General features: G+C 43.4%; 1 protein-coding gene across 13 annotated transcripts in view; it reads left to right on the forward strand.

The window, feature by feature from the left end:
* Positions 1–23613, forward strand: part of IRAG1 (inositol 1,4,5-triphosphate receptor associated 1) — a 200154-nt gene that overhangs the window by 152198 nt on the left and 24343 nt on the right. For all 13 annotated transcript variants that reach the window (XM_075927919.2, XM_089778618.1, XM_089778617.1 and 10 more), the window contains 6 exons: positions 3494–3524; positions 5845–5985; positions 9601–9732; positions 10294–10435; positions 17869–17918; positions 21198–21305. In XM_075927919.2, the coding sequence (XP_075784034.2) occupies positions 3494–3524; positions 5845–5985; positions 9601–9732; positions 10294–10435; positions 17869–17918; positions 21198–21305 (604 nt within the window). The remainder of the gene's footprint in view (positions 1–3493; positions 3525–5844; positions 5986–9600; positions 9733–10293; positions 10436–17868; positions 17919–21197; positions 21306–23613) is intronic.

Here is a 23613-nt window from a genome sequence, read left to right on the forward strand (position 1 = left end):
TTTTAACCACTAACTACAGCCAATCCATTGAATTAATTTATAAATGATCGTGAACCCGTACTGCATGTTTGCTGGGGCCTCTCTGGTCAAATTAAGGAAGTGATATTTCCTGGTCATTGTAACAGTTCTCTAACATTGGCAGATGTTCATACTTTTTTCTCCTTCTTTCCAAAATGTATTAACTCCACACCAGAAAAGAAAATGAAACTGTCTCTGCTTATTTACAAAGTACAGTGATAAAACAATAAATGAACTATATGTGTATGTATTACATCAAATCAAAGAGTGTAATACAATTGAACTTGCCAAGAAGAAGACATCTGTCTCAAATAACAGACCCTTTTACATAAACACTATGCCCTCCAGCAGCAAATGTATTTTCCCTTATGATAGACATGCTGTTTTCCCCTGTTGGGAATAGCTACCAGTTGCAGATATTAATGCTGCTCCATTCCACTGAGAAAATCTCTTGTTCATAAATGCCAAACAGATTAACTTTTCTCTTTAAAATTAGCTCTCAGTCCAAAATGAGAATAATGTTCCAATGTGCTGAGAAATCTATTGCCCTCAGAGTACTTACTATGCATGCCAATCATTTCTTCCATCATTAGCATCCCAACCTGTAGGTGAAAGAAGTATTGCCACTCCTTTCAGATATTTCCTTTGTTCACTTATATAAACCCTCTGGATAGCATCCAGAAGTGTCAAAGCAATTGCAGAGGATACAGATTCTGTATCTCACTGGTAATGTGGACATGGCCTCTAGTCATGCCCACCTAACAGATTTACCTAAATCAGCTCCTCTGTAGCATTTTGTGGAATCAAATATGGTATCATGTCCTACTTCTCATGCTGATATTCATCATCTTTGTGCTGCACTTACCTCCTAGCCAGTTACAACATATTGTATCTTCACAACTGTCAAGGCTGTTCCCCACTCTGACCTCTCAGTCAGGCATGCAGATACACACAGACAGACTTTCCAGGACACAAAAATCAACCAATACCAGTTAATTAGAAAAAGAAAAACTTTTATTATCAAAACAAAACTACAGTTGCAAGCATAGTAAAGTGGCTAGATGGAAAGGGCCACCAATTGATCTAGATACTCAGGGGGAACCCCTTTAGTTACAAAAGAGAGAAAACACCATTACCAGCTCAGACATTAATTCCAAATTCCCAAACCTGGAAAAATAACAAAATCCTGACTTACTATCTAAACTTTTCCCTACTTACACATTGTAAGAAGTCTGTTCTTGGAGCGAGATGGGCCTCCCATCTCCTTCAATCTTGGAAGAAACCATTCTAAATCTCAACCCAGAAGAGAGGAAAAAAACCCCTCTCTTCCAGTTTGAAATGCCTACCTGCATTGTCATTGGCTGACCACCCAATACCTGGCAAGGTACAGGAGACATAGTTAACCCCTTAATCACCAGGTGCTGGTCAGCTCTCCTGGTTATGATGATATCTTACTGCACAAAATGTTCATATTTGCACCATTATTCTTCCTGCCTGTTTCCGCTGGTTTCACAATGATCATATGCCTCCACTTTCTCTTCGTGGTTATGATGAGGCACCAATCCTAGGGACTAGAAGCATTATCTAGCTTAACCCCTGCCATAGGGTTATCTAGCATAAGCCCTTGTTTTGTATGCTAAAACAAATGACTGTCCAGCCATCTTTTGAAAACTTCCAGCGAAAGGGCTTCCATAACCTCCATAATTCTGCTGTTCTGTACATGCTGCCTGAATCCATGGTACAGGCCACTGTCAAAGATGGACCATGGTCTGACCCAGTATGGCAGCTGTTACATTCTTATGTTACCAAGTTATATCCCAAACCCAGCACTGGTTCATTTTCTTGTTCCAATCTGGATGCAGATGAAATACAGTAAAAACGGTCATTGTTCCAAAAGACTCTGTAACATACATATATTCTCATGTCAGCCAGTGATCACAGTACAATTTCTGCTTCGAAACTACATCTGCCTGTTGATGTGTCTAAGCTTTTATTCTGTGTTCATTACTGTGCTGCCTGAACACTTAAAAGAAGGAGGATTAATGGTGATAGTGATACCAGACATAATACATTCAACCATTGATTGGCCCCATCTTCCCTGATTTTTCCTTCCATGCACAAGGTGATGCAATTTAGTGTTGCTGTACCACCAGCACAGCTCATTTACAATACATTGTGTCCTTTCACAAGTACTAGGCTATGTCTAGACTGCAAGCCTCTTTCAAAAGAGGCTCTTTCGAAAGATACTTTCGAAAGACCCTCTTTCGAAAGAGAGCGTCTAGATTGCACGTTGAACTTTCGAAAAAGCGGCTTGCTTTTTCGAAAGAAAGCATCCAGTGAGTCTGGATGCTCTCTTTCGAAGAAGCCCTATTTACATTGAAGAACGCCTTCTTTCGAAAGAGGAACTTTCGAAAGAAGGCGTTCTTCCTCGTGAAATGAGGTTTACCGCCATCGAAAGAAAGGCCGCGTTCTTTCGATTTAATTTCGAAAGAACGCGGCTTGAGTCTGGACGCAGGGGAAGTTTTTTCGGAAAAAGGCTACTTTTCCCGAAAAAACCCCTGAGTCTGGACACAGCCCTACTGTGCTGAAATTTAAAGCAGCCACAATTTAATTTTACCAAAAATGAGTCATTTTTAAAAAATGCTGTCAAGTCTTTTCCCCACTCTAGCATGACGAATGCAGAAGTGGGGGCCTGCAAGAGTACTCCAAAACCTTACCTCTACAGGTTTTTGGTACAAAAACTTCCCCCCAAAATCCTAATACCCAGATTTTGGGGAATCCGCTGCCATGACCCAAGTAATTCCAAGAAAACCAAGGAAGAGATCACTTGAGAAATCTCCTCCGAAGGTAAAACTCCCCCCTTCTCCAAACTTCCGTTTTACTTGGAGTTGGGAAAAATAGAGGGAATTCATAGACAACAGTGGACTCTGCCCTGGTAACTAGGCGCTGAGTTCTAAGGACACAACAATCAACCAATACCGGTTAATTAAAAAAAAGAAACAACTTTTATTATCAAAACAAAGCTACAGTTGCAAGCATAGTAAAGTGGCTAGATGGAAGAGACACCCATTGATATACTCAGGAAAACCCCCTGGGCTAAAACTTAGTTACAAATTTAAAAAACCCACAATTAACAGCTCAGACATTATTTCCAAATCCCCAAACAAGGAAAACAACAAATCCTGATGGACTAGCTAAACTTTTCCCTACTTACACATTTTAAGAAGTCCATTCTTGCAGAGAGAAGTGTCTCCCATCTCCCTCCATCTTGGAAGAAACTGCTCTGCCTCTCAAAGAAGGGAGAGATAAACCCCTTTCTTCCAGTTTGAAACTCCTACCTGCTTTGTTATTGTCTGACCACCTGATACTTGGCTAGATACAGGAGACATTAGTTAACCCTTTAGTCACCGGGTGCTGGTCAGCACTCTTGATTATGACAAATGCAATAAATGCTTTTTTATTATTATTATTTCAGTTCTCCTCCACTTACAGAAAAAGAAGTTGAGGTAAGTGTTTTAGTAAACTCAAGATTAATAGATTTGTCAAGGCCAGAAGCAACCACCTTGATTCTCTAGTCCGGGGTGGGGATGCGGCCCCTGGCATGCCTGGATCTAGGCCTCAAGGCTCTCCCTCCAGCATTAGGGAGCCCTTGCTGGCTCTCTAGCCCCTCCACTGGCCCCCCACCCAATGCCGTGGGGCTGCAGCACACAAAATTTTCTAGCCTGGGCCCCCCTATGCTCTGGTGTGCAAAAGGAATGTGAGGAGTGCCTTTCTCCTCAGTTGGGGGCCATGTCAGTGAGGGTTTGGGGGGGTTGGGTTTGAGGTTTTTTTCTGCTTCTCACTTTTATGTGGCCCCCGCCAGATTTTTCTCTGGGTCAGCAGCCCCCAACCAAAAAAGAGTTCCCCACCCCTGCTCTCATCTTACCTCTGCATAACACAGACCATAATTTCTAGCTGTACAAGAACATTCATTATAGAAAGCTATTCAATCTCAATTTAAAACATTTCTGGTGATGGAGAATTCATCACATCATTTAATACATTGCTCCAGTGTTTAATCAATCTTGCTGGGGGGGAGGAAGAGAGGATGCTTTAAGTACCTTATAATTCAGATTATGCCCTTAATTCTGTTTTTTATATATTTAAAATTCAGTTATCATGGAACTACTGTGCTTTCTATTCTGCTTTGGTTTGCATCTTTTGTAATATGCTGTCAGTTTTGCGCAGTAAAAGGGTAGCTGGACTGTTGCAGAATAATTTAGCAATTTCTGTACTCAGTTTAATGGGCATGAGTTTGAATGGTCACGAACATGAATACCCACCATTGTAACAGCTTCTTATCACATCTAAATGAAATATAAAGGTCCAAATCAAGTGAGGCCACTGATTTTATAATGCATCAATTTTACAGTATCTAACTTTGAATGTTGTAACTTAGAGAGGGTGCAGATCCCTTACAACTCTGATCAGATGCTGTCTTGCTATGCAGAAAGGACAGGAGACTCTGTATATAGTTTTGTTAGACCTCAACTTTCATTATTAACAGTCTGGGAGTACCTGGCAAATAAGAGTACAGTGCAGGGAATTCCATTATCATTTCAACATACGCCTAGTAAGGGAGAGCTTCCATGAGCCCTCCCCCTTTCCCATTTTGTTCCCCGGTGTAGCCACTGCTGGGACCTTATTATTCCACCTTATTTACATATCTCCTAGCCTTGTCAACCTAAGGGGGCTTTACAGCTCTTTGCTGCACCCTCCGCTGCAGGATGGCTAACCACACAATTTTTATCCCAGAGAAAAGTTCCAACATCTGCTCCGAGTTCCTCTTAGCCTGCCTTAGAGATCACTTGCAACTCCAATCAGCTGGAAGCGAGAATTCTCAGCACTTCACAAAATCAGTTGTAACAGGTCTAAAATTTAAACATCCAAAAATTTGAGGCTTCTTTTAAAAATATTTCATAAAAGCTTTACATTTGTGGTAAGCAATGATGTATTTGTAATGAAGGAAATGCTTTCAAAAGCATGTTCAAGAAAATATCAGCTGATAATTTTTGCTGCCCTCTATAGTAGGTGTATATCTCCTAGATGAAACTTTTCTAGTAAATTATGAGTTCATCCCTGGTTTTCCTTTTCACTGACTGCTTGTTTAAAAAAACTTGGGGAAAGTCCAAATAAATAACAGGCACTTGTGATTCTGATAACATAACACTGTTAGGTGGGTCCTTCCTTCATTATGTATGTCACACTATGCTTGTATTTCAGAACACACTGAGGAAAAGAGACTTTGCAGCACATTTACATATAATAACTGGTACGTCTACACTGCAGAGGGCTTCAGGGATACCAGGGAATGCGTTTGCTTTTCTGTTTTTTTTTTGTGAAAGTGCAAACACGCTCTTTCAGAAGGCTTGTCTTCCTCATTCCGTGAGGAAGAAGGGATCTTCTGAAAGAGGGTGATTTTCTGAAATTTGGCCCAGTGTAGATGGGCCAAATTTCAGAAAAGCCTCTTCCAAAAAAAAAAAAAGGGAAAAAGCTACACAAAATGAGGAGCACATTTTGCGTAGCTTTTTCTGAAAAAAAGCTGCAGTGTATACCTAGCCTCAAAGAGGAAATTCAAATATAATAATATAATTTCCAAAAGACAATGTAATATCTAATTTTATTGTATGCATAGAGCCTAGTCCTGTGGTCCTTACTTCGGCAAAACTGCCAGTGAAGTTATGCAAACCTATCTTACTGGTGATTTCTTTACCAGAATAGCAAGTTCTAGTATACAACCACTATTATTATAAACGCCCTTCGTTTCCTCCACTTCGTCCCCCACAGAATGTGTTTGTGCAACTTTCCTTGGCCTTCAGAAATGATAGTTACACCCTGGAATCTAGAATTAACCAGGCTGAGAGGGATAGAAATCTCACTGAGGAGAACACTGAGAAGGAACTGGACAACTTTAAAACAGCCATTATGGTAAGAAAACGGGGATAATTCTCTTTCATTTAAACCTGTAAGACTCCACTAAAATCCATACACATACACGTGCTAATGCTAGCTATGAATTTGATTCACAAACTTCATTTTCTGCTACTTTTATTTCCTTACTTTCATCACTACAAGGCAAGTAGTCAAAGTTTTTTAAGCAGGTAGCGGAGAAAGATCCCTAGGCTTGATTATTACCAGATTTGGGGCAAGTCTGTGGCTTTTATCAATGTAATGCCTCCTGGATCTCCCCAGTGTGCAGAGGAAGTGCAGCTTTTTTTTGTGCCACCCTTTAAGAGGGTGTAGCATAATGAACCAGCAGAGTGGAGAACATTACACTGTCTCGTCTCTTCCTCTCCACCCACCCACCCACCCACTTTCTCTCTCTCTCTCTCTCTCTCTCTCTCTCTCTCTCTCTCTCTCTCTCTCTCACTCTTTGGGGAGTAAAAGACCTGTAATTTTGCTCAACCCTGTTGTGAGAGAAGGGGGCAGAGCACAATATAAATCCTGACGTGGATGGGGTCACTGTAGGAATGAAGCATTTCTGGGACTTTTCTCTGGAGAGCACTTATCCCTGGAGAGCAGGCAGGGAATCTTGTCATTTGGTAACAAACGTTAATGGACAGTTTAAGTGTTATATTAATAGATGTTGAAGGTTGAAGTTCACAAGCCTTGAAGCACTTGACATAAAGCCTTACTGGATGTATTAAAAAGAGGTATGGGAAAGGGAATTGTGAGCTTCCACAGAACCCCTTCAGGGATCCATGAAGCCCCCTTGATAAAAAATATATCTAGTTCCTGGATTCTTTCCCATGTGTTATTCCCATGTCTTGCATGCTGGCTACTTTCTGCTTCTAATAAAAAAATGTCAGCTATCAATAGTTACCTTTCTTGTGTCCAAATTTCCAGCTCTCTGTGGATTTTGTAATTGAAATGCCAAATACATTTGAAACATACCTAGTTACAATACACTGCAAATTTCCTTGTGCAGCTAAAGTGGCAGAGATCCAGTTACCATGGTGTTGGTACAGCATTAGGTAGACTGAATTAATGTACTGTTCTGGAGTTAATAAATAATCAAAAGAGCATAAGTCAAAGTTCACCCGTTATATTTGACAAGTATGGCACAAAAGGTTATGAAACTGAAGGAAGATACAATTAAATAAGGATTGTGATGTTTACATTTTTTCATTGGGAATTTGAAAGCTGCATTTTAGGATTATCTGTACCTAAAAATGTGGGGGGCTGTATTGCTGCTATTCCCCTATTCTTGGCTGTTTAGAGAACTTGAAGTAAGCAGAGAGGATCGATTAAGTTTCATGTCTTTATTGATAATAATCCTTTATGTATATACATATTTTATAGCTAGTACACAATGGCTCTTTGAAATGCAGCCTATTAGTCATTTGTAGTAATACAAATATTTCAGTTGAGAATAATTTACTAGAGAGATACAGTAAGAATAATGTTAACAACACAGGAGCAAAGCAGCTAACTTCCCTATCCTCATTGTAGTTCACATGGCATTTTGGAGCTAACTGGCTACTTTATATAATCTATGATGATGTGTTGTATTTTTACTAAGCAGTGGCTATTTGATGTTTTACTTAAAGCCCCCCAACTCTCAAAGACAATTGATAACAGAATCTCAACTTTCATTTTAAAATTAGGTTTTAGTCCACGTGGTTGCAGGAAAGAGCTTGAAAATGTAACCTGAATGTACCCTAAAATTTCAAAGACCATAAAAACTCCCTCACACTTGGGTTTAAAAGCATGAAACTTAAAAAATAGATGTAATGTTTTTTGGAGCTGTCTTCCTGATATTTTTAGGTTCTCAGTGGGGTAGCTAAAAATACTTAAAAACCAACAATGGTCCTGTAGCACCTTAGGGTACGTCTACACTACAACGTTAATTCGAACTAACTTAGTTCGAATTAGTTAATTCGAACTAAGCTAATTCGAACTAACACGTCTAGAACTAAAAACTAGTTCGAATTAGCGTTTTGTAAGCTCAGGGCTCAGGGTCGGGGGTCTCAGTGGACCCCCTTGATTTTCATGCACACCTGCTCCTGGGTGGCCAGGCTGGCAGCTCTCCTGCCCTAGACGGCCACTTTCCTGTGCCTAGTGCGGAGATCGTGGACGAGGTCCACGATGTCCGCACTAGCTCAGGAAGGTGCCCGCCTCTTGCGGTCCAGGGCAAGCTCCTGGGAGCCCCCAGCCTGGTCCCGGGAAGAGGGGGTGGGCTGGGGGACATCGGGTGGGTGGCTCTATGCCGTGCCAGGTGCAGGGTCTGCTGGCTGGGTGCTGGCAGGCTTGCACCTGGCACGGGCACCGTAGCCAGCCCGTGCCCCTTTAAGGGGTCCAGGGCTGGGAGGGGGGCAATAGAGTTTCCCTGGTGTTGGCCAGAGTGGCCACCAGGGAAACCTGGGGAGGGCTAGCCTCCCACTAGTTCGAATTAAGGGGCTACACACCCCTTAATTCGAACTAGTAAGTTCGAACTAGGCTTAATCCTCGTAAAATGAGGTTTTCCTAGTTCGAACTAAGCGCTCCGCTAGTTCGATTCAAATTCGAACTAGCGGAGCGCTAGTGTAGCGGCTATGAATGTTAGTTCGAACTAACGTCCGTTAGTTCGAACTAACATTGTAGTGTAGACATACCCTTAGAGACTAACAAAAATATATAAATAGTATCATGAGTTTTTGTGGGTACAACCCACTTCTTATGTGTCATTTGAAGTGGATTGTGCCCACAAAAATTCATGATGTTATTTATATATTTTTGTTAGTCTTTAAAGTGCTACAGGACCATTGTTTTTTTATGTTTGGGGTTAGCAATAGTGTAGATGTAATATTAATAACATCTGTAGGTTTTTCTTTCAGGTATAAATATACAAGCAAACAAAAACTATGAATAAAATCTGAATCACAGATATCCAGGTTTATTTCTGATTTAGAAGTCCCTTCTGAAATTACGGCAGACCTTTGATATTGAAACGTGCTATAAAACATGGAAATAAATCCAATATTTGAACTACCCCAAAGTGTGAAGGATTTGGGCTATTCTGTTATATTACAGAGAACAACAATCACTATTAAGAAAAAGAGTTTTTTTACTAAGGCCCTGATTCAGCAAAGCACATGAATACATGCTTAACATTTAACTATGTGAGTAATCCCATTGAAGTCATGTACTTATGTGCATTCCTGAATTGGAGCATAAATTACCAAAGTGTTTTGAGTTAGTATATACAAATATTTCTGATTCATTTCTCACCAATCCTTAGGATTGTTTTCTGGCTTTTGCAGGCAATACTAGAGAAAGTCATGCTGCTTGGTATTGCTCTTTCGGAGTTCTTGAAAAGTTTAGGGTTGATAGCTTATCAAAATGTGAATCTATCATGGAAATTAGAAAAGCTGAAGAGACTTGAACAGCTACTAGACTGGCAAGTTTAAGTATTCTTTGAGTTTTGGAAACAGATTTGTCTTTACCAGTGAGACTTCCGTTGACTTCAATGGGAATGGCACTTCAAATGTGCATCCTCTGAATATTTGCCTCTAAAGCGCTTAGTCTGTGCTTTGATGTTTTGGTGCATTGTTTTCAATTCAGTCTTCAGCTGCCTTATGGCATCACTATGAACATAGAGAAACTTGCCAGAAGCTGCTGGAGGATATTGCTGTACTGCATCGCTTGGCTGCGAGACTCTCCAGTCGTGCTGAAATGGTTGGAGCGGTTCGTCAGGTAAGACTATTAACAATTCCAGTGTGGCCCTTGATTTTGATACGTTAACAGTCACATTTTAGATCTTTACAGAAAAAGTTAACATCTCACATGGGGTATGTCTACACTACTACCCTAGTTCGAACTAGGGTGGTTAATGTAGTCATAAGGAGTTGCAAATGAAGCCTGGGATTTGAATTTCCCGGGCTTCATTTGCATAAAGCCGGGCGCCGCCATTTTTAAATGTCCGCTAGTGCGAACTCCGTACCGTTACTCCTCGTTTCACGGTAGTAAACCTCGTTTAACAGTAGTTCGGACTAGGAAGCCTAGTCCGAACTACCTAGTCCGTGCCGCATGTAGCCGCACAGCACGGAGTCCGCACTAGCAGACATTTAAAAATGGCGGCGCCCCGCTTTATGCAAATGAAGCCCAGGAAATTCAAATCCCGGGCTTCATTTGCAACTCTGTATGACTACATTAACCAACCTAGTTCGAACTAGGGTGGTAGTGTAGACATACACATAGAGATGAATTATTTGTTTCATTAATCCAGAATTTACCTTTGTCTGTTTCTCATTTTAGGAGAAACGTATGTCAAAGGCCACAGAAGTAATGATGCAGTATGTGGAGAATTTGAAGAGAACATATGAAAAGGATCATGCTGAGCTAATGGAGTTTAAGAAATTGGCCAATCAGAATTCTAGCAGAAGTTATGGTGCATCTGGTAATAACAGTGCTTAAAGGCTTGCCTTTAGTCACATGGGTTTATAGTGCTCTGTATCATATAAAATCAGGTATTGTCAACCTGCTCAGGTGCAGAAACAGATTTTACAAGGTATCTCCCAACACAGACTTCCATATAGTCTCTTGAAGAGGTTTCAGGCAATGGCTGCAAATCGGGGAACAAAGCACCAATAATATCCAGCTAGGAATAGGATCTGATGTAACTCTGACTGCTTTTTCTTTTTCTGGTCTGGCTGGTGTACTTCATCCATCACTGGGCCTACTTGCTGTGTGATCTCATAGGGACCCTGCCACCAAGCAAGAAGTTTAGATTCCTCAGAGGGGAGGGGAATAGGTACTCAGTCCCCTGGATCAAAAGTCCTCTCTTGGGCTTCCTGGTTATAATATCACTCTTGGTTTGCTTGAGCCACCTGGAGGTTCATACGGGCTAAAATCCTTACCCTGTCAAGTTGCTCCTGTAATTGGAAAACATATTGGAGGAGCCCCTGAGAAAGTGATGGGGTACTTTCCAGGTCTCGCTCATTAAGTTCAGCACCCCCCGAGGTTCGCAACCATAGAGAAGTTCAAAGGGGGGAACTGAATTGACGACTGTGGCACCTCCCAGATGTCTAATAACAAAGGAGAAAGCAATTGGTCCCACTGCTGCAGTTCGGCTGGGGGAAATTTCCGCAACATCCCCTTTAGAGTTTGATTAAAACACTATATTATGCCGTCTGCGGGTGGTATACTGAAGTCTGGAGCTTGTGGATGCCCAGGAGTGCACAGACCTGCTGAAGCAACCAGGCAGTAAAATTAGTCCCTTGATCCATGAGCAACTCCTGGGGAAGGCCTACCCTGGCAAAGACCTTCGCCAGTTCGGAGGCAATAGAATGGGCCATGGTACTCCGCAGCAGGATAGCCTCCGGGAAGCGGATTGCATAGTCTACCAAGACCCAGATGTATTTGAACCACGCTTCGCTCCTCTGGAGCGGGCCTACCGGGTCCATTGCCATGCGTTCAAATGGGATACCGACTACTGGCATAGGTACCGGGGGTCCGTGGAACCCGGCGGTTAGCAGCTAACTGGCATTCAGGACATTACTGGCAGTAGTCTTTTACATAATGGTAAACACCTGGCCAGAAAAACCAGGACAGGACCCATGCCAGAGTTTTGTCTTGGCCCAGGTGTCTGGTGGTGGGAATGTCATGTGCAAGCCTCAGAACAGCTCTCCGGTGGCAGTGAGGGATGACTAATTGGGACTGGACTTCTCGGGTCTGTGGGTCCCAGTCCATATGATACACTGTCAGACACCATCTCAAAATGGGGCCACTGCTTGGCTGTCTGTGAATCGGTGACAGCCCTGTTGATGCAGGCCACACAGTTGTAGGCAAACTGTAATGACGGGTCCTCTCGCTGGTTCTGTGGAAAGTCCACCAAGCGAGAAGGCCTCAAGTTCTCCCCAGAGGAACAACTAGGTTGGCTCAAACCCTCATGTCCTTCCATTCCCTCTGCTTCCTTTTCCCCTTCTGCGGTGAGCCCCACGCCCTAGACAGCCAATGGTCTGTGGCCAGCCCGACTGTTTGCAGGGGTGTTCTGTGCGGCTGGGGACCAGTGACCTATTCCACGGATTAAGTCAGTAAACCTTGGCAGTCTTGATCAAGAATGATGGGGTTATCCATTTCCTCAATAACTCCATTTATGGTCAGAGCCACTCAGGTCCATGGATAGACTTTGACATCCCTGGGAATGCACTGGAGCTGTAACTCATCAGCCACTACTGAGGGAAAGATAAAACAAAAGGGAAAACTATGTGACACTTTAAAGACTAATAAGATGTCCTTGTGGATAAAGGTTTGTTCACAGACGGAGTCTAAAAGAGAAACCACCTCTCATGGCCCCATTTTCATAGGCTCTGTCAGCTTAGGTGACCCCGGTCAGCAGGTCCGAGACTCCGCGGTGCACATCCCCCCCAAGTTACAGTCCATATCAGGACAGTCTCACTGTAGGTGCCCCAAATGGCTGCAGGAAAAGCTGGGTCCAAGATCCAAATGGTTCAGCCAGGTAGGAGCAGCTGGGTTCCTCAGTCCATCCATGCTGCCCGATGAGGTTGGCTCCAATGGTCTGTGTTCCCGGGGGCTGGTTGGCCTATCCCCTCCTTGTGTTCAGACCCAGAGAATCAAGAGCGGGTTGCAACAAAGCTGCCTTCATCTCCTGGAGTACATGCAGGGGGGCTTGGGTGTGGAGAGCCCCATGCAAGCCCTGCTAGAGGGGATACCCTACGCCCCCTCACTGCAAGCCCTCCGGCCCTTTTTCTCATTCTCTGCCAGAGAACTGGCAGGGTTTGGAGGCCAGGATGGGTGAACGGCTGCAGAGATGGACAGGACTGCTGGTGCCGAACCAACTGGTCCTGTCCATGCCTTGGCACCAGCTCAACACCCTGAGCCTGGCCCCTCCCAGATGTTCTCCGTAACGGTGCAGAAGGAAGTGTGGCGGATAGAAAGATGCTGAGATAGAGCAGAGGACAAGGCAAGGGAAAACAGTTACTGGAAGGGCATAGCAAACACCTCAGAAGGCTGACTAGGGTAGGGACGAGGCAGGCAAAGGAGCTGTGTGGAGGTTGGGCAGTGCAGGCAAACAAACAATCAAACTTTCTGGGGCTGAGTGGGGCAAGTGAGCAAACTAACTCTCAGGGAGGGAAGGAGAAACAAGCTGGGCTAGCAGAGTGGGGCAGACAGCAGGGAAGGAGGCAAGCTACTGTAGTGGGGGGGGCAAGGGTGGGTGAGCAGAGGTAAAGGGGGGTCCCCCAGCCAAATGTTGCTGAAGGAGGGGGGCCAAGTCAAAGGGAGTTGGGGAGGGGAGTGCATCCACGAGCATTTGTGGGGGCTCAGTCCTTGCCTGCTGCTGCAGAGAAACAGTCCTGGGTAGAGTTTTGGGCGAGGCAGCAGCTCCGCCGAGGGGCGAAGTAAAAGTCCAGGTTTAACAGGTTGGTGGTGGGGGTGGTGACAGTAGGAAGTGGGGGGTGGCTAGACTAGGGGGAGGGCTCCACACCTCTCCCCTGATCCCCCTTGCAGCAACTCAGTTCACCACCACCCCAGGAGCACAGCTGTCCAAAGCTCAGTCCAAGCAACCCCCCTCCACAAGTCCAGGCAGTGGCTGCTCTTCTTCTTCCTCCTCGAGGGGCTGGTGATGGTGACATAGCAGCAGCGGGTGAGTGGCAACCGGGGGTGTGTGTCTCCTGCACCCTCCCTCTGGAGGGGGGGCAGGCTGGCAGGCCCACCCCAGATGGCAGCAGTGGTGATGGTAAGCAGCAGCAGTCCTCAGGGGTACAGGTCCATCAGGGGCCTCCACAGGCAGACAAGCAGGTGGCCGCAGGGGAGGACAGGGCAGGGAGAGCTCCAGTTGGTGAGAGTCACAGCAGCAGCAGGAACAAGGGGGAGAGAATCAGGAGCAGCAGTAGCCACACCCTCCTCTGTAGTGGTGACTATTTGAAACTCCAGGGCTGGGCCGGTGTCAGCCCCTAAAAGCCCCTCCCCCAGCCTTGCGGGAGGGATGACTGGATCTAGGGATCAACTGATTCTGGGGGACAAATAATGAAAAACACAGTCAGGAGTGCGGGTCACAGGTTTAAAACAAGGGAGCCGGACGGGGACACCGAGCAGAGAACCCCAGACAGCGCCCGCTGCTCCTCAATGCTGTTGATGGAGCCAGTGGATACCTCCCAGAGGAGGTAAAGTAATGATTTTAAGCTCCCCGGCTTGTCTTTGGAAAGTGTGCAGGTTTCCTTTGGGGATGAGGATCGATGCCTCAGAGGGTATGTCTACACTACCCTCCTAGTTCGAACTAGCAGGGTAATGTAGGCATACCGCACTTGCAAATGAAGCCCGGGATTTGAATTTCCCGGGCTTCATTTGCATAAGCGGGGAGCCGCCATTTTTAAAACCCCGCTGGTTCGAACCCCGTGCAGCGCGGCTACATGGGGCTCGAACTAGGTAATTCGGACTAGGCTTCCTAGTCCGAACGAGGTGTACCGGTAGTTCGGAATAGGAAGCCTAGTTCGAACTACCTAGTTCGTGCCCCGTGTAGCCGCGCTGCACGGGGTTCGAACCAGCAGGGTTTTAAAAATGGCGGCTCCCCGCTTATGCAAATGAAGCCCAGGAAATTCAAATCCCGGGCTTCATTTGCAAGTGCGGTATGCCTACATTACCCTCCTAGTTCGAACTAGCGGGGTAGTGTAGACATACCCAGACATACTGATCACTCTGGGAAGTGTTCTCCCACAGGTGAGAGGGTGAGTTTGGCATTTATCATTTTTCTATGTGGGTTCATTCAAGAGTGCAGGAATTGTCTTGTTTCAACCACATAATTGTTAAAAGAGCAGTTAGTGTATTGCATGTTGTGAGACTTGTGTAAGACCATGGATCTTGAAGGCTGTGTTTTGGAGTTGTGTTGGGGAGGAGTGCTAATTGTAGCTATGGCCTCAGGCTTTGCATCTGTTGTTCTGGCAGGGTCTGGTGCCACTTTGAGTTATTGTGGGGAAGCTTGCTTCCGATGATGAGCTTGGAAATGGAGGGAGCTGTTTGAAGGCCAGAAATGGGGTGGGGATTCAGGAAAGATTTCTTTCAGAACAGGGTTCCCATTGATTATGGATTGTATTGGTTTGATGATACAGTGTGGGTTCCAAGGTGGGATGGTAGGTAACAGCTAGAGGGTATGTGGCTGCAGGAGGTTTTATTTCTGTATTGAAGCAGGTTCTCTCAGGGTATTTCGGTGACCCATTCCAGGATGCTATCTACCGTATTTTAGTGAATATACCCCGTATCCAAATATAACCCGCACCCGAATATATCACGTGGTTTTTGCTGTTTCAGTAAAAAAAATCTTGTATACCCCGTGCACGGGTATAACCTGCGGGATATACAAGATTGTGCTGGGGGTATATTTAGGGTGCGGGGGTATATTTACAGTGCAGAGGGTTAGGCTCCCAGCCCACAACCAAACAACGCAGGGAAATTTACAAGGGGCGCATCAGCTGGGAACGCTCCGGAGCCGGGGCAGAGGTGCAAGGCGGGAGGCTCCCAGCCCAAGCTGACAAAGGGAAGGAGCCCGGAGCAAGTTGCTCGGCGGCCAGCAGCAGCGGCAGGAATCTACAGGTGGCCATGGCTCTCAGGAGCAAGGCTGGGACATGGTGCTTATTGCTCCTTGCTCCTGCACGATCCAGCCAGGAGCCCTTCCCTGCCTGCAGCTGCTGTCGCTGCACGCCGGACCCACTGTGCGCTCGCTTGTTGCTCACGGGCCGGCGCCTGCCCCACCACCCCGAACCATGCCCCGCTTGTTGCTCCTGGGCTGGGGCATGGTTCGGGGTGGTGGGGCAGGCACCGGCCTAGGAGCAACAAGCGAGCGTGCAGCGGGTCCAGCATGTGGTGGCTGCAGGCAGGGAAGGGCGCCCGGCTGGATCGCGCAGGAAACTAACCCCAGCCCGGCAAAGGTAGTGAAGGGGGTGGGATCCTCTTCCATTGAGTAAAAAAAACCCTATATACCCCGCACACAAGTATAGCCCTCTGAGGGCGGGGGCGGGGTTTGTAAAAATGAATATAACTCGTGGGTTATATTCACTAAAAGACGGTACTTCTCTGGTGGAGTCTCATTGTTTGATGAAGGAGGTTTTGAAGGTGTGTTTAAATGTGTATATTCTTCCAGGACTTTGTGCTAAGAGTATATGCCATGGCATCTGAGTATCTACCTGTGGATTACAGGTTTCTTGGTGTGTTTGGAGTAGTTACTAGATCTATAAAGTTGTGGTGATTTGTGAGTTTCTTGTACATGGTTGTCTTTAGGATTGTTGAAGTTGATTATACTGTCCAGAAAATTGATGCTAACATGGTGGGAGGATTCTATACCAACAACCATTAAACTGTCTCTAGAGTACTCACTCGCTAGCATTGACTTCCTGAACACTAGCTTCAACAATGGTTCAATGGATGTAATATGAGAAGTGAATTAGTTTAAGAAATAAATAGGCACGAACTACATTAAAATAAATGTAAATACTTGAAGAACAACTGATGATGTGTGTGTGAAACTTTTAAAAACATTCTGTTTGGAAACAATTTTGTTTCTGCAGTCTATCCTATATATTTTATTTGAGCATTCTTTACTACTAAGAACATTTGTATGAAAACAGGATCTTTTTTTCTTATGATAGCTCATGTAAATGATTTTCATTATAAAAAGCACGAGAAAAGAAATACAGAAAGTCTATGAGAGAAGCAATATTATTTCTAAATGGAACATTTTTCATAGTTTCCAAAAGACTTCAGTCACTTTTTAAAAACAAAACACTGGATATTTAACATCTTTATAATATCTTGTGTGTATTACTTGGAGTTACCGAGAGATGTTTATGGTTGTCCCTGGGATCATAATTTTGACTGTTTTTTAAATAGTCATTTGCACATCCTCTTGCATGTGTTTAGAGTTCACTTTCAGCAGACATTAGCTTTGAAAAGCCGTGGGCTGTGTCTGCACTGGCAAGTTATTCCGGAAAATTAGCCGCTTTTCTGGAAAAACTTGCCAGCCGTCTACACTGGCCGCTTGTATTTCTGGAAAAGCACTGATGATCTAATGTAAAATCATCAGTGCTTTTCCAGAAAAACTATGTTGCTCCCATTCGAGCAAAAGTCTTTTTCCGGAAAACTGTTCTGGAAAAGGGCCAGTGTAGACAGCACAGTAGTGTTTTCCGCAAAAAAGCCCCGATCGCGAAAATGACGATCGGGGCTTTTTTGCGGAAAAGCACATCTAGATTGGCCACGGACGCTTTTCTGGAAAAAGTGCTGCCAAGTCCTGCCAATCTAGATGCGCTTTTCCGAAAAGCATTTCTGGAAAATCATGCCAGTGTAGACGTAGCCACTATGTTCTCCTTAGAGTAGATTATGAAGGCTTTTGTGCAGTTCCTATCCTATATTTTTAATTATAATTGTTAGATTAACAATCATTTAGAATAAATGTAAATTATTCAAGTATCGTAGGGCCATATTTTTATATTTAATTGCTTACTTATATGTATGCTTAAATGTTCCTGTTTTCTATTGGACTTCCTCAGAAATAAATTGCGATGAAAAGGGATTTATTTCAGGAGGCAAAATTTTAAAAGAAGAAGTTAGTACTTCTTTGTTTCACTGCTATTGTTTATGTAGCCTACTGGAATTTTAAGTGTTAAAACTTTCTTCTGAAAAATCAACACATAGGAATATGCCAGATTCTTATAGCCAAGATGCCAGATTCTGATCTCCAGTGGCAACTGAAGTCGGTTGAAATAAGTGGAGTCATTACAAATTTCCACTGGTATAACTGAGATCAGTTCATATATCAGTCTTCTTTATAGGGATTTATCCATATAGTCTAACTCTGTTCTTTATCTACTGTTTTCCATACAGAAGATGGAGTGCCTCGTTCAGCTAGATCTATGTCTCTTACTGTTGGAAAGGTATTCTTACAATATTAACAGAAATTAAACTATTAAGAGAAGATTTTACATAACAAAAGTTCAGTCACTATCTAAACATATAGAATTGTATTGCCTACTACAGTCTTGCAGTGCAGTTTGTGTGATGGCCAATTCAAAAATTTTGGAATTTGGTGAAATTGCGAATAGCTATATACAAGAATAAATATTAGTAATATTTAGAATTAATTGAAAAATTATAAAGGGCCCCATTAATCTGTTTCAGAATAACAGTGTTTTAGAGAGCAATCCTGCTTTGCAGTCAGTAAGCTGTGATTTCAGTTGTGCTATTCCACTTATACAAGCTGAGCATTAGACTAAGAATGACTGCAGAAGGAAGGGTCGCAGAATCTGTGTCTCAGTCCAATTATCATTTTTAGCAACCAGGTCATTTCCGTAATACTCACTGATTCAGTCAGCACAGAAAATCGTCTTTTTCTTGTTTTGTTACGGCATTCATAAATGAGAGATTCTCCATGCTAGATATTGTAGCCTGACTTGTTAATAGTTTTAGCAAAGCTAGCTTTAAATATGTGCAGAACCCTAGGTTTTGACCTAGCTAGAAGGCAACTCCCTAAATTCCCTAATTTATAAATACAACTGAGAATCCATTCAGCTGATAGGAAATTTGATCTTTTAGGTGTTATTCAACTTCTGCCTGCTTTATTTCATATTTATATTCCTTCATTTGTAACAGTTAAGGTCCAGCATGTTCCCAATCCGATGCAGATACTCAGTGGGAAGAGAAAGGCTACATCTGTACTGCAAGGCTTTTCCGCAAGAGGAAATGCAAATGGAGCACTCATTTGTATATGTCACGCTCGCATTTGCATTTCCTCTTTGCATCCCTTTTGCACAAGAGGCTTTTGCGCAATAAAGAGCTGTGTAGACGGCTCCTTTTTGCACAAAAATCCCTTCTTGCACAAGAGCTGTTCTTCCTGAAAAAATGAGGAGTGTATGCTGGGACAGCCTCAAAACAGATGAGCTAGTATGGCTCTCAGAGATCCACTTCTCCAACAGCAGTGTTCTTTGGCATGGTCCGTGCACTCTTCTATGGGGGGTCCAGAGTGAGCAAAATAAAATATGTAGCTACAGTTACCTGAATCATTGGGCAGTTGTAGAGTTTTAATGTTTTGCAAGGTATTTTCTCATAGCATTGGGTTCACAATTATACTCAGATCTTTGTTTTAGGCGTGGTGCAAGCAATCTGAATTAGGAAGGGTCTTTTGGGTGAGGAAGTCAAACTACAGCTGATTGGCTGTACCTACAGATGGAGTGCTCTCCACATCAACTATAAAGTTATTTAATTAGACTACAATGAAAATTAAAAGTGTTTCCTGAAGTATGCTTTAATACTTTAGACCCCAAATTCAGGAAAACTGTTAAAGCCCATTTACTTCAGAGTTAAGCAAGCACTCAGTGTTTTTCTGAATATTTTTTTTTCTGAATCAGGACCTTAGTCAGCAGCCATGTGTCAGAACTGTTCAGCCAATAGGAAGTACCAGCTTTCCTGGGGTGCAACTACTAAAATAATGTATCTATCAATTTACCTGACCAGCAAAAATTCACTATTACTCTTTTAATTTAATTGCTTCAGAGGGGGAACCGAATTAGTCTATAACAGGAAAAACTTTAAAAACAACAAATAGTCTAGTAGCACCTTAAAAACTAACACAACTGACCACTACACTTACCTTCATGCCTCTAGCTTCCATCCCTGACACATTTCTCAATCTATTATATACAACCAAGCCCTAAGATACAACCGGATTTGCTCCAGTCCCACAGACAGAGATTGTCTACACCTACAGGATTTATGTAGAGCATTCTTAAAACTGAAATACTCAACTGGTAAAGTGAAAAAACAGATTGACCCAGAGCCAAAAGAGTACCCAGATATGAACTACTTCAAAACAGGGCCAAAGAGAAACAACAGAATTCCACTTGTCTTCACCTACAGTCCACAACTTAAAAAACCCCTCCAACACATTATCCACAATCTACAGCCTATCCTGAAAATGACCCCTCACTCTCAGAGGCCTTGAGGAACAGGCCATTCCCCACCTACAGACAACCCCCTAACCTCAAACAAATTATTTCCAGTAACCACACAGCACACCTCCATCAAAATCATCCAGGAACCCATCCCTGCAATCAATCCCGGTGCCAACTCTGTCCACACATCTACACAAGCGATTTCATCACTAGACCCAACCACATCAGTCACTACATAGGGGCTCATTTAACTTCCACATCCACTAATGCGATCTATGCCAGCAGTACCCCACTGCCATGTATATTGGCCAAACTAGACAGTCTCTATGGGAAAGAATTAATGGACACAAATCAGATCTCCATAAAGGCAATACACAGAAACCTGCTGGAAAACATTTTAATATACCTTGACACTCATTAATGGATCTCAAAGTAACTCTGTTGTTTCAGGCCAATTGCACAAGCCAAATGCACAGGGAAGAGTTGGAACGTAACTTCATTTACAAGTTTATTTCTTATGCAAATAGAATGAACAGAGACGTTGGCTAGCGAGCACATTACCTTCCTCATCCTAATGACCAACCACATAATGGAGGTGCTAATTGTTCTTATCAGTCTCTTGTAACTACTTGAACAATCTACTCACGGTCTCTTTTTTTTTTCTCTTTTTTTTTCTTCTCCTTTTCTCTCCTTATTTATTCTTGGATCTGGACTTCTAATACTCCAGTCATCTGAAGAAGTGGGTTGTGCCCACAAAAGCTCATGATACCATCTACATGTTTTGTTAGTCTTTAAGGTGCTACTCGGTGCTATTCGTTGTTTTTAAATTTAATTAGTTATATATTTATTATGCACTTTTCTTATAAAAGGGAATCTTGGTCTTTGTCTGGTATACACAGAGTGATATACAGTAGTACAGAATACTAGATATCTAATTTTGTAGAAAAAAAACCCCTATATTGTATCATTTAAGAAGCAATATGTGATCATACATGTATAGATTGCATCATGATGGATACACCCAAAGGAGACAGAGTTAAGGCTATACATGCCACCATTTCCTGACGTTAGCAATCTTAACGTTGTCTTAATATTGTTTTATGTATGGCTTATCCAAAATAGATAATTGTGCTTGTTGCTGCTAGTACAATTTAGAACATTTCCATTGTGTGGATTGTTTGAATCTGCTTCTTTACGATACCTACCAACCACAGGGAATTATCCTTCAGTTGTGCTTCTTCTATAGTGTTTGTTGTTTATTGATAGAATATGCCTCGGAGGAGAGTCAGTGTGGCTGTTGTTCCTAAATTTAACTCGTTACACATTCCTGGCCAGTCACCTACCACGTCACCCATGCCTTCAATGCCATCCCTGGTAAGTAAAAATAAGTCCATAATTTAAAAGAATTATCCTGTTTCTTAAATCTATGCCATATAAACTAAGCAAACATTTCTGATAAACCTGAACCCAATTGACTTTGAAAATTTGAGTGATTGAAGTATATGGTTTAAATTGGAAATATCTGTTAGTCTCTTCTTAGCCTTTCCCAGCACAAAAATACCTGAGACTCCAAGACTGAGGAAATACTTCTAAGAAGCCCCAGACCCTCAAGTCCTACCTAGTTGTTTAGAACTTCATTTAGACAACCAGGGGATTTCTCAGTGACATGAGCCTGAGTAGAATCTGTGACCCAACCTTTGTGACCAGAATAGTCAAAAGTGGCTATGTAAGCTGTGCAGTATAAAGGAATTACTCCCCCTGGATCCGCTTCCTTGGCTACTTATGTTAGGAATCTGGTGACACAGCATGTCATCTGACTGGGGCCTCTAGGCAGCTCAAAGTATAATCAGATTCTGAGTTCTAGTTTCTGTTTAGTAAGTGGTAATGCACTATGCATAAAAAGTAAACATAACCTCAACAATAGAACACCGAGGGGATGATGATTTCAATCATTTACTGTGAAATTATTCTAATCAGCTGTCACAAGTGTCTTCCAAAAAAGGAAAATCTGCAGCTAATCATCAGTATAAATCCAAACTGAAAAACCCAGGCAACAAAAATCTGTATTTCCCACTAAGGTCTGTGCTAAGTAGCCTATTCACTCCTGTGTTGCATTGTTTGTTTATAACAGCGTAATTTGGTAGTACTTATGTGTTTGCACAATAAAGAAGAATCAAATGAAACTTGAACCTAACAGCTACATAACTTATTACTCCTGTGCAAAATGTACCACATGCTCCTAATTTCAAAGACAAACTAACAGCTCCACGATGACCAATCTAAAACTGTTAAAGTTACATAGTCAAAGCTCTCTACTGGAAGGCCAAAGTATAATGGGAATTATTGCAAACAAGCAGCTGAAGAGCAGTACGTAAGATAGAAATGTCTTCAAAGGGGCAATATTTTTAGCTGGGGGGAGTTAAATTTAATTTTATCTTTAAATTGAATTAAATGTAAAATCCATGATTGCATGACCATGTGTCCACAAGAATTGCTTAAAGACATGAATGTATGTGAAAAAAATCATTGTTAAATTTCTCATTGAAAACCCAACAGAAGAAGCACAATTTACAGAAAAGAAAGAGTTGGGAAAACAACATACTATACAGTTGCTCACGAAAGCTTATGCTCCAATAAATCAGTTAGTCTATAAGGTGCCACAGGACTTCTTGTTGTTTATGCAGATTTAGACTAACACAGCTGCCCCTCTGATACTATACAGTTGTCAGTGCACAAATAAAGGAAGGGACTAAAGCAGTGGTTCCCAACCTATTTTAAACTGGGAACTGGTAAATCCATTTGCAAACACGTGGCGGACTGGCAACATTTGCATATTTGTTATTCATTGTGCAAATAACAAATATGCAAATAAAACATTTCTTGTTTCCAAAATATGTACCCCAGCCCCTTCATAGACTGTAACCCTAACTCCTGCACCCTCTCCCTCCCCCTGCCATATTATTTTATTCATCCCCGGCGGCAAGAGCAGCCACCCATCGGATGGAGCAGATCCCAGCCCTCCACTGTGCAACATCTTCCATCGCCCTTCTCCCCACAGCAGGACCCAGCCCCCTCCCCAGCAGACCTTGGCTTCCCACACCGTGCAGATGCAGCAGGTCCCAGTTTCCCTGTCAAGCGGCAGGCCCCAGACCTCCTCCCCTTTCCTGAGCAGGCCTCATCCATCCACCACACAGCCATGGCAGACTCCAGACCCCCACTAGGGCAGGATCCAGCCTCCCCTCACATGGCTGCAGAGCAGGCCCCAGCTACTGGAACAGGCCCCAGCTGCTCATCATGCAACCGTGGCCTCCTCCTCCTCCCCCCCCCCCCCCAGCACCACATGGCCCACTAGCCAGGCTATGTAGGCTGTAGGAGCTGGAACCAGGGCCACAGTGAGGCTGCCCCAGTAGGGAAAGCCTTAACATGGCCCTGGCTCCATCTCCAGCCCTGCCCATCACCCCACTCAGCCTGCTGCTGCAGGATGAAGTGGGCAGAAGGGAATTCCCTTATCAGGAACCCCAGTGGGTGTGGCAGACAGGGGTTTGCGGCTTGCCACTGGTCCGTGGACCAGCGATTGGGAACCGCTGGACTACAGGACACATACATGAAGGAAGTAAGGCAAAGAGAGACACACACAAAAGGGGCAAAAACAGCTATTCATATTCCACTGTTTACAAAATTA

This window comes from Pelodiscus sinensis, chromosome 5 (assembly GCF_052426305.1).
Source record: "Pelodiscus sinensis isolate ZL-2025 chromosome 5, ASM5242630v1, whole genome shotgun sequence".
Classification (NCBI taxonomy): domain Eukaryota; kingdom Metazoa; phylum Chordata; order Testudines; family Trionychidae; genus Pelodiscus; species Pelodiscus sinensis.